The 16,301-nt window shown below is 22.7% G+C and overlaps 5 protein-coding genes and 3 non-coding genes across 8 annotated transcripts; 6 read left to right on the plus strand and 2 right to left on the minus strand.

The window, feature by feature from the left end:
* Positions 1 to 799: 799 nt before the first annotated feature.
* PY17X_1359700 (solute carrier 20, member 1) lies at positions 800 to 2,626 on the plus strand (the record flags this gene model as incomplete). The annotated part of the gene is made up of 2 exons (XM_724052.1): positions 800 to 2,435; positions 2,556 to 2,626. 2 exons carry the CDS (start codon positions 800 to 802, stop codon positions 2,624 to 2,626), a joined length of 1,707 nt encoding a protein of 568 aa, XP_729145.1.
* Positions 2,627 to 4,133: 1,507 nt separating this feature from the next.
* Positions 4,134 to 4,206, plus strand: PY17X_1359800. Its single transcript has one exon. It is a non-coding gene; the product is annotated as a tRNA-Arg (tRNA).
* A 406-nt stretch (positions 4,207 to 4,612) lies between these two features.
* PY17X_1359900 lies at positions 4,613 to 4,720 on the minus strand. The gene has a single exon (XR_002696586.1). It is a non-coding gene; the product is annotated as a U6 spliceosomal RNA (small nuclear RNA).
* An 886-nt stretch (positions 4,721 to 5,606) lies between these two features.
* PY17X_1360000 (ribosomal L18ae protein) lies at positions 5,607 to 6,444 on the minus strand (the record flags this gene model as incomplete). The annotated part of the gene is made up of 2 exons (XM_724050.1): positions 5,607 to 6,125; positions 6,409 to 6,444. 2 exons carry the CDS (start codon positions 6,442 to 6,444, stop codon positions 5,607 to 5,609), a joined length of 555 nt encoding a protein of 184 aa, XP_729143.1.
* Positions 6,445 to 8,109: 1,665 nt separating this feature from the next.
* On the plus strand, positions 8,110 to 9,351 carry PY17X_1360100 (eukaryotic ribosomal protein L18; the record flags this gene model as incomplete). Its single annotated transcript, XM_724049.2, has 3 exons — positions 8,110 to 8,112; positions 8,408 to 8,663; positions 9,047 to 9,351. The coding sequence occupies 3 exons, from the start codon at positions 8,110 to 8,112 to the stop codon at positions 9,349 to 9,351; spliced, it is 564 nt and encodes a 187-aa protein (XP_729142.2).
* Positions 8,742 to 8,829, plus strand: PY17X_1360200. Its single transcript, XR_002696587.1, has one exon. It is a non-coding gene; the product is annotated as a small nucleolar RNA snoR20 (small nucleolar RNA).
* A 1,507-nt stretch (positions 9,352 to 10,858) lies between the features above and the next one.
* PY17X_1360300 (inner membrane complex suture component, putative) lies at positions 10,859 to 12,310 on the plus strand (the record flags this gene model as incomplete). The annotated part of the gene is made up of 1 exon (XM_724048.1): positions 10,859 to 12,310. One exon carries the CDS (start codon positions 10,859 to 10,861, stop codon positions 12,308 to 12,310), a length of 1,452 nt encoding a protein of 483 aa, XP_729141.1.
* Positions 12,311 to 13,514: 1,204 nt separating this feature from the next.
* On the plus strand, positions 13,515 to 15,851 carry PY17X_1360400 (GPI mannosyltransferase 3, putative; the record flags this gene model as incomplete). The annotated part of the gene is made up of 1 exon (XM_724047.2): positions 13,515 to 15,851. One exon carries the CDS (start codon positions 13,515 to 13,517, stop codon positions 15,849 to 15,851), a length of 2,337 nt encoding a protein of 778 aa, XP_729140.2.
* Positions 15,852 to 16,301: the final 450 nt, after the last annotated feature.

Consider the following 16,301-nt stretch of genomic DNA (forward strand, 5'->3'; position numbering starts at 1 on the left):
TTGTATTTTTTTTTATTATATACAATATATTTGCCTTAATTAAAAAATTATGTACATGCATATATCATATATTTTTTCAGACGTGTTCTATAATACACATTTTATTTAAATATTATATGTATGTCATAGTTGTTTATTTAAATTTCATTCAAATCTATGAAAAGTTGTATATATTTTTTTTTTTTTTATCATAGATATTTTTAAATCTTTTTAATATTAGCTACACATTATTTATAATTAAATAAAAGCTTTGAGCTTTACAAAATTATGTATAATAAATTAATATATGTGTATTTTATTTAAGTTATTTAGTACAAAATTTAACAAAAATTGTTAATTTTTTTATTAAATTATTTTCTAGATATTCGAAAAACATTTTAAAGATTTAACATTAAGATTATATATATACGAGCAATTAGTGCCAAGGCCGCATCAAAACAAAAAAAACAGTGCATGCTAGTTAAGCTACAAGTTAAGTAGACAAAATAAAACTAGCAGGCATATATTTTATTATAGGGTATTTTAGGAGGAAACTAATATTCAAGAGATAACAAGGTGACCATTTGCACGTTAAAAAAGTTAAATATTGAGAAGTTTATCCTTGTCCCTATCCTATCCTATCCTTATCCCTTTTTTTTTCTTCTTTTTTCTTTTTCTTTCTTTTACTCCCAATTTGTGACAATTGCACACATATGTAATGTACATGTACATGTATATGTATTTATATTTCTTATTTTTTATTTTATTTTATTTTTTTTTTTTTCAGAGTGCGCAATAAGACAAAAGATAGAACAAGCAAATGATAGCAGATCCTAGTATGTTATGGTTGGTCATCGCTAGTGGAGTCGCATGTTTTTTTATGGCATTTGTAACCGGAGCAAATGATATAGCAAATACATTTAGTACTTCTATTGGAGCAAAATCTTTAACTATAAAAAAAGCATTATTAATTGCGTTTTTTTTTGAAGCATTAGGGGCTTCTTTATTAGGTGGAACAGTAACAGATTCAATTCGTTCTAAAATAATAAATTTTGAAGCATTTTACAATGCACCAGAATTTTTAATGTTAGGTATGTTTAGTGCCCTCGTGGGTGCTAGTTTGTGGCTAGCTATAGCAACTTGTTTGGGATTACCTGTATCTACAACACATAGTATTGTAGGGGCTTTACTTGGTTTTGGATTATCAGCAGGTCATGCTGATTCAATAAAATGGGCAAAAATTCAAAGTATTGTTATATCTTGGTTTGCAGCCCCATTATTAGCAGGAAGTTGTTCAGCTATAGCTTTTAGTACAATGAGAAGTTTAATATTAAGAAAAAAAAACTCATTTGAGATAATTAAAAAATGGTATTGGATATTAATTTTTCTTATAACCCTCCCTTTTAGTGTATTTTTAGTATATCAAAATCCGATAGTATTAAACACAAAGTGTAGAATGAAACAAGGTAATAAAATTGTATATGCATCACCTTGTTATCTTCAAGATTGGAGCTCAGGACATGTAATTTATGCAACCTTAATATCTATAACCTTATCATTATTATTGACTGGAATTGGTTCAATATTTATATATATAGTATATAACAAAAGATTAAAGTGTTATAATTTTAGAAAAAGATTATTTGAGGATCAATATATGAATGATATAGAACAAAATGTAAAACCGAATACAACATGTAATGGAAATAATAGTAGTTTAAATTCGGTTGCATCTAATGAAACACAAATACCACGTTTAAGAGATCAAACAAATAAAGGTAATAATGATAATAATGAACAAATTGAAGTATCAAAAGGTGAATTAAATAATAAATCAGGTACAAAAAATGATATTGAACAAAATGTGATAGAAACATTTGATCAAGATACTGAAATTGTTTTTGCAACTTTACAAATTATAAGTGCTATTTTAGGAGTAATAGCACAAAGTGCTAATGATACAGCTAATGCTATAGGACCATTTGCTGCTGTATTTAATACATATAATTCAGGAATTAGAGAAAAAATCAAAGTACAATGGTATATATTATTATTTGGTGGTTTATCAATGTCTTTAGGTTTATCTATATTAGGATATAGAGTTATCAAAACAGTTGGAATGAAACTTATTAAAATAACACCGTCTCGAGGTTTTACTATTGAATTAATATCAGGCCTAGTTGTTTTATTTTTTAGTATTTGTGGTATCCCATTAAGTTCAACACATTGTGCTGTGTCAAGTGTGATTGGGCTTGGGTTAGTCGAAGCAAGAATATTTGAAAATGATAAAAATGGTAATACCGATAAGGATGTATCTAATGGGCAAAGCAATGCAAATAATGTGGCTGTAAAAAAAAGGTCATTATGCCCATTTTCCTATTTAAATACATCATGTGTAAATTTAAAACTATTCAGAACCATCTTTTTGTCATGGATCATCACTGTATCTTTTTCCGGTAAGGATTGACGCCCTATTGCACACGTTCACTATTGCACCACTTTCAATTTTCACCACTTTCACTATTGCACCACTTTCAATTTTCACACTTTCAATTTCCACCATTCCAACTTTACAGCTTCCGTAACTGCAGCCATTTTTTCATTCGCGGCTTATACCCCATCCTATGTAATTATGAGAAATCCTTAAAACGAATTTCTTTTCATTATATGTGAGTTTGTGTAGTATGACATAGGATGAGAACTTTCCTTAGTTCTGTAACATTATTGTCTCAATTTGAATTTTATTATTATTTTCGATTTAAAATTATTTTTATGATTCTATACTTATGCATATATAGAGAAAAGACAACTATTTTTAATTTTCTATGAAGGAATGAAACTATTCAGCAAGCAACATATGTGCATGTACATCACTAAGTAATTGTTTTTTTTAGTTTCAAATTAACATAAAGATTTGGAACTACGAATTGTATTATCTAATTCATTACCTATATTATGCCCATATATTATATATGTGGGATTATTTTATAATAAATACAATTTATGCATTTTTTTTTTTTTTTTCACACCAATATAAAATGTTCTTTTATTTGCTATATTATATATATATATATATTTTTTGAATGCTTTGCTCACATTGGTGGGGTGAAAAAAATACATATAATTTAATTATATATGATTTACCTTTGTACAATTAATTAATACATAAATTTATTCGTGAGGGAAAGAGAAACATTATAACTTCATATATAAATAAAATAATGATTGAATTATATTTTTTCAAATATTACATATTATGAAAAGAAATATATTTATATATAGAAATTATTTTAAACAACTTTTAATATAATTCGTATATTTATTATTTTTTTTTAAATAATCCAAAGATTTGCTTTATTAATACGTATACATGTAATATGTATATGTATATGTATATACCTCTTTATTTTAAACACTTTATATTTTTTTATATGTAGTTGTATGGTTATATATTGCACACATAAATGTTTATTTAGGCTAAGCATATAAATATGCCTAAGAAGGTACATAAAATTGTCACCTTTTTGGAAAAAAAATAAGACTTAAAAATATTTAGCCTGCTTTTAATTACACACACATAATTAATGAGATATTAAATTATTTAAAGGGTACTATTTTATAATTGTCAAAATTTAAGTATATATTTATTTCTTAAGTTGGATTGATTTGCTACTGTTTGTTATTTATATTAACATGATAAATAAGAAAAACAGCCAAAATAAAACGACATGTATAAAAAGTGAACATATAAAATGACCATATAAAGTAAGCATATAAAGTAAGCATATAAAGTAAGCATATAAAATGAGCATATAAAATGAGCATATAAAATGAGCATATAAAATGAGCATATAAAATGAGCATATAAAATGAGCATATTATTGATATTTTAAAAAAAAATAAAATTTTTGACTTAGCCTCAAGTTCTACAATAATAAATAATAATTCAAAACAATCAAATTATTATATTAACATTTTATAATTATTTTTCAGATTAAATAAATATGAATAAAAGCGCAGTAAAATTTTATCGTTATAAATAAATCAAAACTATATATTATATATGCATTAAATATAAATAAATTTTAAGGGTAAAATATATATAAAATATAATAAATTAATAATTAACAAATCAACTAAGAATTGATCACGTAGCCTTCGTGGCGCAATTGGATAGCGCGTTGGACTTCTAATCCAAAGGTTGCGGGTTCGAATCCCGCCGGAGGTACTTATAATAATATAAGTTTTTTAACTAACAAAAAATAAGAAAAAATAATCAATTTTTGACATCCTTTTTTTTCGTTATAAATAATAACATGAAATATAAATTTACAATTTTGTTTAATTAAAAGCGCTCTATATTTTACGACGTTTTATTCAAGGGAATATATATCACCCTTTATTTTATAATTGACTTTATATTTTTTTAATGGTAAATATTATACACTTTAATTTGAGGGATGAAAAATTATTTTAATTTTACTATTTAAAAAAATTTATGCATATTGAATATATATGCTTTTCCAAATATATAGTTCATTTTTATTTTTTTAAAAATATGTAAAATATATAATATTAAATGTACATACACATGGTATATTTTATAATATTTGAGAAAAAAAACTAAAAAAAAAAAAATTTACATTCCTTCTCGAACGTCATGTGTCATCCTTGCGCAGGGGCCATGCTAATCTTCTCTGTATCGTTCCAATTTTAGCAAACGGCATCTCCGTAGAGAGCCAATAACATTGTATAACTCGAAGTATGCGCATATGTAAAAAAAAAGTAAAAATGGTTACTCATAAAATTGCCCCCATAAAATGAATAGTGCATATTGGCATGTTATATAATTTTTTTTTTAATTAAACATTTTTACAGAAAAACTTGCCAAATAAATTAACTATACATACATAATACATACATATATATATATATTTTTTTTTTTTTTTTTGGTATACAATTTAGTACAATTTTAGCTAAATAATACGAAAGTATTTTGTTCTTTTTTGTTTTAAAAAAAGTGGTAAAATAATGCCAATTTTCTTTAAACATTATGAGTGTAGTTGGATAGTATTACATTTGCGTCAAGTAGAAAATAATATTTTATAGTACAAACACAAAATAAAATTAACATTACATTTGTTTGTTTTAGTTTTTTCTCAAATTATAAAAACGGATTAAAATGGTCATTAGCCGCTTGCCATATTCATGGGAAGCACACCCTTGACCTTTTTTATTTATTTAAGCGTTATTTAAGCGTTATTTAAGCGTTATTTATTTAGGGTATCATTTTATTTTCATTTTATTTTATTTTATTTCATTTTTATATATATTTATTCATTCATTTGTGAGTTTATAATTACAGTTTAATTAAAAATAAAAAAACAAAAAAGGAAACAATAGTTCTCGATATATAAGTGTGTGCAATGTATATACATTATTCATGCAATTATATCAACATTTCTTAACTCTTTATAACGTAATAATCGAAATAGCATAAAACTTATAGCAAACTAAGGAATTTGTTGGTCTAACTCTTTTTTTTAAAGAAATTGAAAAATAGCCATATTTTTTTATATTTTTATTCTCATGACATATACCGCAATTATCATAAATAATTATACATTTTACATTCTATATGTGGATGGTCTTGTTGGTGCATATTTTCTTTTAAATTCTTTTGCTAAGGTTGGTAAATGTAAAGCAGGAAATCTTAGTCTTTTCTTTAGCAACTGTTTAATATGTGGTCTTTTAGCATGTTCCATGCTTATCTCGGATATTCTAATTATACTAATAGATGATGCTCTAGCTCTATGCCTTCCAGCCATTTCTGAATATAATTGAGCAATAGCTCCTTCTTTAGTTGTATCTCTAAATTCTTTGTACATATTATGTGTACCTGTTCTACTGTCATATCTTAATAATACACCATATGTCTTAGCACGTAATGGATTTTTTTCTCTGATTTGTTCACAAGCTAATAATTCACCATTTGATTTTTTTAGTTTATGTATTTTCTTCATAAAATACCAGAATCGAGATTTTGCATTTGTGTCATTTTTTGCAAAAATACACATTCTATAAACATTGGGGTTTGGGTCTTTATCTGTTGGTGTTGCTCTTCCAACAACGTGGTATTGAAAAATCTGTTAAGCGATAAAAAAAAAAAAAAAAAAAAAAATATATATATATATTATTAACAAATGAATATACAAACATACGATTGATCGTTTCAAACTAGTATAGTATAGTATGGTAATTAGCAATATACGCAATATTTGTATAAAAAAGAAGGGAATGTGGGGAAAATGAAAAAATCAAAAAACAACATAATTTTGTATATCCTTGGAACAAATCAACATTATATTATAAACATATTATTTCTCGTGTAAAAATTATATACTAAAAATTTCTTATTCTTCTACTTACATTTATTTTTAATGATTTATCTTTATTGTTATCCATTTTTGCGGTCAAATTAGTGTACTATAAAGTGAGGGTAGGGAAAAAAAAATAATAATGATAATGACGATAATAATGACGATAATAATGACAATAATAATGACAATAATGACAAATGTAATAGGCTCTTAATCTATGTAATATAAATTATTTAATTCATAAATTTTTATGGCCATGAAAAAAAAACATATTAACATAAAGGCACATATAATAATTACATATACAGACAATACTTATATACAAAAAGCATATAATATACATATATATTTTTTTGCTTATTTTTTTAGTGATATTCAATTTTTTATTAATGAATTTTCCAAAAAACAAACAAGATAAAATAAACAGTCATCACATATTTTATAGTTATATATCAAACTTATTAACATATAGTATTGGAGGTGAAAATATAAATAATATAAAATCATGTAAAATTAGGTATTATTTTATTACTGTTAAAAAGGGATTGGCTTAATAACTCTCGAATTATGCTATTCGTTTATTTATTTTTAATAAAAAGATTATTTTTTCTTTTTTTTTCTTTTTTTTCTTTTTTTTTTCTTTTTTTTTTTCTTTTTTTTATTTTTATTCTTTTTTAAAATTTTTTTTTTATTTTCTTCAATAGTTATATATGTAATAATTTGGGAAACCAAACAAATTCGAAAATTTTGAATTATACATTATTTTTTTTTTTTCATGTTTGTTGTTTATAATATGCATATATATATGTATGTATGTACCAATCCTAATGTATAAAAAAAGAACTTAGTATATATATATATATGGGCTTTATAATATATCTTAATAAGTTTTTAATTTATTGTTTGTATATTATTCCGAAGAAAAAAGGGAATTGTCGAAATATATAAGAATATATAGCATAATAATATATATATTGTACTTTTTTCCTTTTTGCACTATGTTATAATATCTTCAGGTATATTTCAGGGTATATATTATTATATTATATATATATACATACATAATTATATGGATAATTTTTTTTAATTTGATTTGTGCGTTTAGTAGTTATACAATAAAAGGGGTTACATATTATATATATATTATATTACCAATGTAGATAAGAATACTTAGTGTATGTTTTTTTTTCCCCTCAATAAAACGACTTATTTTTTATGTTAATATATAAAAAGAACATGTTTTGCCAAAAATATTGGATAGAAAAAAATTTCATTAAATATTATTAAATTTTATATGCTATATTTATGTAAGTATAATAATATATATATATATATATATATGTAAATTATTTATTTTCAATTATTTTATTTGGTACATAGGTAACTTTGTTTATTTTGCATATTATTATAAGCATATAACTTATTTTCGTGTGCTTTTAAATTAAACAAGTTTATGTAAAATATATATCCATATGTTAAAAAAAAAAAAAAATATTATTATATTATAGCTAATTAAGTTAGGATACTTTTATGGATAACTATACATAAATTTATTATATTTATATATATTAATTTTTTTATTTCAAAATTTATATTTAAAATAAATATTATTTTATTTCATAATATTATAGTTATGATTATTTGATTATTTAAAATAATATAAATATTATATTGATTTAAGTAACTTTTATAAAGTTCTTTATTCCTTTATCATAAAACATTATTTTTTTATAATAAATAGTTGATAAATATGGTAAGTATATATTTTGTTTATTTTACAAAATCATATAATATATAAAACGTATGTAACCAGATCTATATAAATGTTTCATAAAATATATACCATTAAATTATACATAAAAGTCATTTAGTTACAAATGCGTTAATTTTATATATAATTAATGGGAATATATATTGAAAAAACGCAAAAAAAAAAAAAAAAAATATATATATATATGTATGCATAGAAGGTTATTTTCCCTAATAATGGGTATCCTTCCTTATGGAAAATAATATCATAAATTTTTTTTTTTTTTTTTTTTTTTAAGGGTATTGATCTTAAAAATGTTGGTAGAATAAAAAAACATGGAAGAAAAAACCTGGTTTCCAAAAACCCATACCTTAGGTTATTAGTAAAGTTGTACCGATTTTTAGCTAGAAGAACTGATGTCAACTTTAACAAAATAATTGCCAAAAGGCTTATTATGCCTAAACGTTTTAGACCCCCATTGTCATTATCAAAATTACAACAACATATGTCAAACAACCAAAATAGTGTAGCTGTCGTTGTTGGATCAATAACAGGTAATAATTTCATATATAAAATATTTTATTCACATATATATTATGTATATTTATTTGTATATACGTATATTGGCGAAATATACATGATGATTAAGTTTCTACGAATCACGACGGTCTTCTGACATATAATAGATGGAGATGGTAGAACGTTCTGACCATATTTTCCGCACAAAATACTCTTAAATATTTATGATATATCTATCTTACTAATCTATACTTTAATAATATCTTGAATAAATGTGTATAAAAATGTCTCATATTATTTAAAATATGTGAATTTTCATATGTTTTGTAAAATGGAGAAATATATGTGACATTATAGTTTTACAATGATCAATATTATTCATTTATTTTCTTTTCTTTAATATATCCTTTATTTATAGATGACAAAAGATTATTCAGTTGTAGAAATATGAAGGTTTGTGCATTGAGATTTACCGAAACCGCTAGAAAAAGAATTGTCGATGCAGGAGGAGAATGCTTAACATTTGATCAATTAGCTTTGAGATATCCAACTGGAAAAGACTGCATACTTTTAAGAGGTCCAACAAAAGCAAGAACTGCTGAAAAACATTTTGGCAGTGCTCCAGGTAGACCCAAATCAAAAGCTAGACCATATGTTCGTTCAAAGGGAAGAAAATTTGAAAAAGCTCGAGGAAGAAGAAAATCTAGAGCATACAAGAAATAATCAAATTATGAATTCGTATGTAATCATAAAATTAATATCTCATTTTTCTGTGATATATACATATGTATAACTATATATATTAACGTTCGATTTTTTTTATTAATGCATAAACAATACTACTACTTATTCTACATAACTTTTTACCATTTAAACTTATAAAAGCATTTTAAAATATTAATTATACCAATAAAAATAAAGCTATATATATATCATAAAAGGAAAATATACATGAAACAATAAATTATGTTTCAAATCTTATAAAAATCAAACATTACCAGTGTTGTGTGTAAATGGAATAAATTATTTCATTGAGATAAAGTATTGTATATATTATATGTTTTTTTGTGCTTATTTAACAAATTTTAATTAAAGGGGCGGGGGAATATCCTTATCGAATATATGAACAAATAAGCCCAATGAATAAAGATATTTAATTTAAAATTTATGTAGAAATATATTTTTAATAATGAATATATGATAAGAGATAATTGTTATATGATGTAGATATTATATTTATTTTACTCATAGTATTAGCATATTATATTTGTATAAGAATTTAAATATAAGCAATAAGAAATATGGTTATTCCAAGACATTATTTATAAAATATAACAATTGTAAACAAAATCGGAAAATAACATTTAAAATTAAAATTTTTTTTTTTTTTTCTTATTCTGGAGACAGTGTGATGTTGTATATATTTAATTTTTATCAACAGAATAAAAATAGGACAAATAAAAAAATGAAAAAATGAGTATAGATCATGTAAATATTAATTTCAAGCTAATTAAAAAATTATTATAAAATTATTAACACACAAATTTGTTATAAATTAGCTAAGTAGGATAAAAAAAAAGTTGTACAGGCTAAAGAATCATAAAACGTATTAAGCATAATATATGTATGGATATTTGCTAGCTTGTTCAGGTTTTTTTTTTTTTTTTTTTTTAAGTATTTATTTTGGCTGTTTAATATGACAATTAATGTGTAGGGTTATATAAAAATGTTGTAGATTAAAAAAAAATATGAACTGTTCATGTGTGTGGTATAGTGTGCATTTTTTTTTGGGAGAAGAAGGGAGAATTATACTAAATGGAATTTATCATTTTAAATAAATTTTTTCCATTAAAAATAATAAAAAATTTTCCTAGACACTATATACTTTGTTTTATATGTCAATTTTAAAATATAAACCTGATTATTATTAATTAAAAGAAAAATATATATAAATACATGTGTGCATATATTAAATGTGTTTATTATTATAACATACAAAATGTAGTATACTTTATGGCTTTGTTTCCGTTTGTCTACATTTTGTTCCCATTTTTTTCATCATTATAAAAAATTAAAAATAAATATTTTTATCTTCCTTCATTTTATAGGAAGATATATTTAATAATTTTGAATTATATATTTGCTTTTTCAATTTGGGTTATTTGAAAGAGGTGGCAGTTGTAGGCTGATTATAAATGTTACAACTAATAAAAAAATCAAAATTTCCAACATGAATAAAAAAAACAATGGAAAAAGTAAATCGGGGGAAGAAATTGTTAAGAATAAAATTCCTAACGAAATGAATAGCACAGAAAGTAATAGTACCACCAAAACATGCAATACTAAGAATATAACTAATAAATCAAGTATTGGAAAAACTTATGATATTAGCTCTTACAATCTACATAAATATAGTACTCCTGAAACAGTAATTCCAAATGAGCATAATATGATAAATACCTATTCTTATGATAAGGATTATGCAGCGAATGTACCAAAACAAAACACATTACCTTATTCTTACAATAATACCACCCACAATTATAATAAGTATCAATCTAATTGTCCAAATAACCTACCAAATAATTATTACCCCAATTCAAATGGTAGTCCTTACTTAAATGAAAAATATGGTTTGTATATTAACGGGAGTAACGATAAAAATAATGCTTATAACTCATATACAAACCCTGCATGTAATATTTCAAACCAACAAAATGGCAAATATTCGTATATGAAACAAATGTCACATAATTACCCAAATATTATTAACTTATCTGATAAGCATCGTCGCAGAAGTGAAAATCGTCATTTATTTTCAACAAAAAATATATTGCCTCCAAAATATAGTAGATATAGAAAAATGAATGAAGAAGGACTTTATATGAATGCATACAATTTTAATCCCAATCCAAATCCCAACTCTTATGGTTATCAAAATGCTATTAATTTTCCATTGGAAAGGAATGAATATAATTCGTTATGTCACCCAGGATATTCAAATTATCGTGATGAATATCCACATATAAATAATTTTAAGTTTAGAAATATTCCTCGAGAATTTTATTATTTAAGAAACGATGAGCAAGAAGATGATGAGTGTCCTTATTTAAAAAGAGGGATTGGTTGTTCTTTAGGTGATTGTAAATCAGGATTAGATAAATGTTCGTCTAAACCCGAATATGAATATATAATTCAAGGACCAAATTTTTCACATATAATTGATAATAAATCTTCCCAAAGATGTGATGTGTTCAAAAAAGTAACATTAAAAGTAGGAACATATTTAGACAATGCTGTAAATATAGTGATAGATATGTTAGAGAATTCATATAAATCTATAGCAAAGAATAATAATACCAACGTTTACGATTTATACCCGTTTTATAACCCAGATCCAGATTATACTAGAAAAGAACGACCAACATTAAAAACTGGACACAATTTACTTGATAAAATAAATTCCGCATTAGATGGATCTACATTAGAAAAACATAAAAAGCTTCCAAAAAATTTTGGGCGAATTGCCGTTCCTAAAACACAAGAAACAGGTAGTATGGTTGTAGATGGGATAAATAGTATGCTAGATAATTTATTAAATGAGCCTATGTCTTATCAAAAATACGATTATTATAGTGATAAGTACAATAATGTGAAAGATGTAAATGAGAAACCTCTATAACAGTTCGTCAAAATGGAATAATAAAATGAGCACAAATATATGGTGACAATGACTATACATTTGTGATAATATTTTTGTATATTCTTATTTGATATTTTTTTTTTTGTTTGTGCTGGTATAAACTGGTGATATTTCTTTATAAATATGTGATGTTATTAAAATAAATATAAGGGATATGAATAACTTGGAAATTATTAAAAAAGTACAAAAGCTGTTATTTTCTATCTCATAGTGATATATTAATTTATTTTTAAAATATATATTATATGCATTTTTTATTTTTCCCCTTTGAAAAAAATCGGGCTTATGCATATGAATTATCAATTTTGTTTGTTGTATAATTATAATATTTTTTTGTCATTTCATGTTAATGCTTTTACTTATTTTTAAAAATATTATTCATATAATTTAAAATATACTAAACAAATATCCATAAAATATTTAAAAAAAAAAAAAAAAAAAAAAAACACAGGGATTTTTTGAAATACTATTTATAAATAAGCAATAAAAAAATGGCAAAAATGTAAATTACTATTTTTATACCGTTGGATAATTTTATTTTATAAAAAATTACTGGCATATTTAATAAATTATTTTGTAGGACGAAATGTAACAAAAAAAACAAATAAATAAAAGGATAAAAATAAATGAAAAATAAATGAAAAATAAATGAAAAATAAATGAAAAATAAATGAAAAATAAATGAAAAATAAATGAAAAATAGAATGCAACATATGATGCAAAATATGATGCAACATATAATGCAAAATAAAATTCACATACATATGCACACAAACAAGAGCAGTATTATTACAATCTTCATGACATAATTTTTTAATGTGTGAGGGTTACTTAAAATTTTATTAAACTTGGGAGACAACTAAATGAGTTATAGTTTAGTATAAGCATATAGTTTGTGGAAAAGGGAATTAAAAAAAAAAAAAAAAATATATATATATATCTGTATATACATATATCTATATATACATATATATTATAAAAATAAGTTACTTAAATTTGAAAGGGTGAAGTAGAAAGGATCAAATAAATATAGGACATATTTGAGTATTAGACTATTGGATTTGTTTTTTAAAATTTACATAAAAGATATTAATTTATAAAGTTGTGTGTATATAAATTGAAATAGGAAGATATTATTTTCCACTAAGTTTAGTAATAAGTTTGATTAAGAAAGATATATAAGATGCTATCAAGTAGCCTTTTAAAAATTAGAGGAAGTATATTAAGAAGGGTTGTGTTGTCAAAATATAGTTTTTTTTATTTGAGTATTTTTCGATTATTTAATTCATTATTTGTTCAAACATCATTTTTTCCTGATGAATATGCTCAATCTGTAGAGATAAGCCATTACATGACTTTTGGATATGGTCATATGCCATGGGAATGGGAACCTTGTATAGCATTACGATCTATTATACATCCTTTAATTTATAGTATATTATTTTATATTTTAAAAATAAGCAGATTAGATTCTCCATTTTTAGTTTTATATGTACCTAAAATATTTCAAGGATTATGTGCAGCATTTGCTGATTATATTTTTATAAAATTAATAATTCATTGGTATTGTATATTATATTATATAAAGGGAAAAAAAAAAAAAAAAGAATTTTATAATTTTATTGGAACAATTTTAGTTTGGTATTTTTTTTGTTGGTTTAATTTTTATAGTATATGTCGAACATCATCAAATTCATTTGAATATTTATTCAATTTAGTTGGTGTATATTTTTTGTCTAAAAATTATTATCCCAGTATTATTTTACAAAAAGAAGATCAAAATAAAATAAAAAATGATGTTAATAATGGTGTTAATAATGATGTTAATAGTGATGTTAATAATGATGTTTTATTAAATAACAATTCAAAATGTGAAGTAGACAATTTGAATGAGGGAGAAAATAAAAATCGATATAAAAGACATGAAATAAAAATAATTAAAGATAATGAACAAATAAATGAAACTGAACTTATTAGGAATAAATCTTTTTATGATTTTCCAAAATGTTCAAATCTTATTAATAATGATAATAATAAAACGAAGGAAATAATATTTAAAAAAAATAAAAATATGTATAATGAATATCAGATTGATATGAATAATAATAATAATTTTTTTTCCATTTCAGACGATTTTTATAAAAACAAAAAATTTCATATAAAAAATTTTTTACTAAGCTTATTCTTTAGTTCCGTTTGTGTTTTAATCAGGCCCACTGCATTATTATTTTGGCTAGTTATATATTTTTTTTATATTTTAAAACTTGTGCATGCTACTGCTGCTACTGCTACTACCACAGGAATGGTAGAGAATAAAAAGAACTGGGAAAAAATAAGAAGAAATGGTAACAAATTAACTTGGATAGAAGTTTTAATAATAGGAATGATATATACTATCATATTTTTACTTATTTCTATAGCTATAGATTCCTATTTTTATGGACAAATAACAATATCTTTTTATAACTTTTTTATGTTTAATTTGATTAGTGGAGAAAATAGTTATTTTGGGGATAATTTTTTTTTTTATTATTTTTTTAGTGTAATACCATCAATTTATTTAACTCTAACACCTTTTACATATTATAAGTTTTTTAACTTATTTAAAAAGATAGTTAAAAAAAAAATATTTAAATTCGATATATCAAGAATTGATCATGTAGTATATATTGCAACTTTTTTCGAAATTTTTATTTTATCATTTAGTAATCATAAGGAACATAAAATGTTAATCGGATATACTTCCTTTTTAAGTATATTAACAGTATTATCATTATATAAAATTGGATCAAAATTTGGAATAAGAGATATTTTTTATGAGACAAAAAATAAAAAAATTGTAAAAACAAAAAAGGGACAGATTTTTATTATGTTAATAAATATAAGTTTTATTCTCCATTTAATATGTATTTTTTTTTTTAGTTTAATACATAATAGATCCCCAGAAAATGTAGCAAAATATTTCCGAAATTTAAAAATAAATGATGATGATAATAAAATTACTATATTTATAACAGATTGTTATGATACGCCTTTATATTCACATATCCATAGAAAATATAAAATTGGTTTTTTAGATTGTACACCATATATTAAAAATGAAAATGGAGAAACTATATATAATTGGCGAAAAAAAATATATGATGATAATTTTGGTAGACAATTTTTTGATATTTTTAATAATGATAATAAAAAATCAAATTATATTGAACCATATATATTTCCAAATAAATCATTTTATTGGTTTGGTAATACTCATTTTAATGAAAAAAATAAATTTAAGTTTATTTATGAAAAAATAAATTTCTCATGTTTGAAATATCGTTTTGATAATCCCTTACATGGAGATCTTCCACTATATATAGTAACAAATTCTAACACTTTAAAATATCTTCAAAATTTTTTAAAAAAATATAACTATTATCAAGATAGTCAGGCATTTTTTTCCTATTTCCAAATAAATGATAAATACAAAATAAATCCAGTTTATCATTTTATATTTAAAAGACATATTAATTAATTATCTTATTCATAAAATGACATACCTTCAAAATGAATATATCATAAAAAAATGTTCATTGATTAGTTTAATTAAATATCGAAATTGTATATGTATTTCTACTATTTTTTTCGTAATTATTTGTTATTTTTTTACTTATATTTTTTTACTTTTATTTTTTTACTTTTATTTTTTTACTTTTATTTTTTTACTTTATTTTTTTACTTTATTTTTTTCCATTTTATGTGTGTGTGTGCTAAAAAGTTAAACTAAACATTTTTTCATTTACCCTTCGTTTAAAAATATCTACACTTTACTAATTATCACGCATATATAATTTTGATTTTTTGTCTTCCCATTTTTTATTATTTGGCAGTAAAAGGGTTAAGTATCGACACCTTGCCATATTATTTTTATTGAGGATAAATTTTTATACAAAACGTCAAAAATAAGGGGGGAAAAAAAAAAAAA

Source organism: Plasmodium yoelii (genome assembly GCF_900002385.2).
Source record: "Plasmodium yoelii strain 17X genome assembly, chromosome: 13".
Lineage (NCBI taxonomy): Eukaryota > Apicomplexa > Aconoidasida > Haemosporida > Plasmodiidae > Plasmodium > Plasmodium yoelii.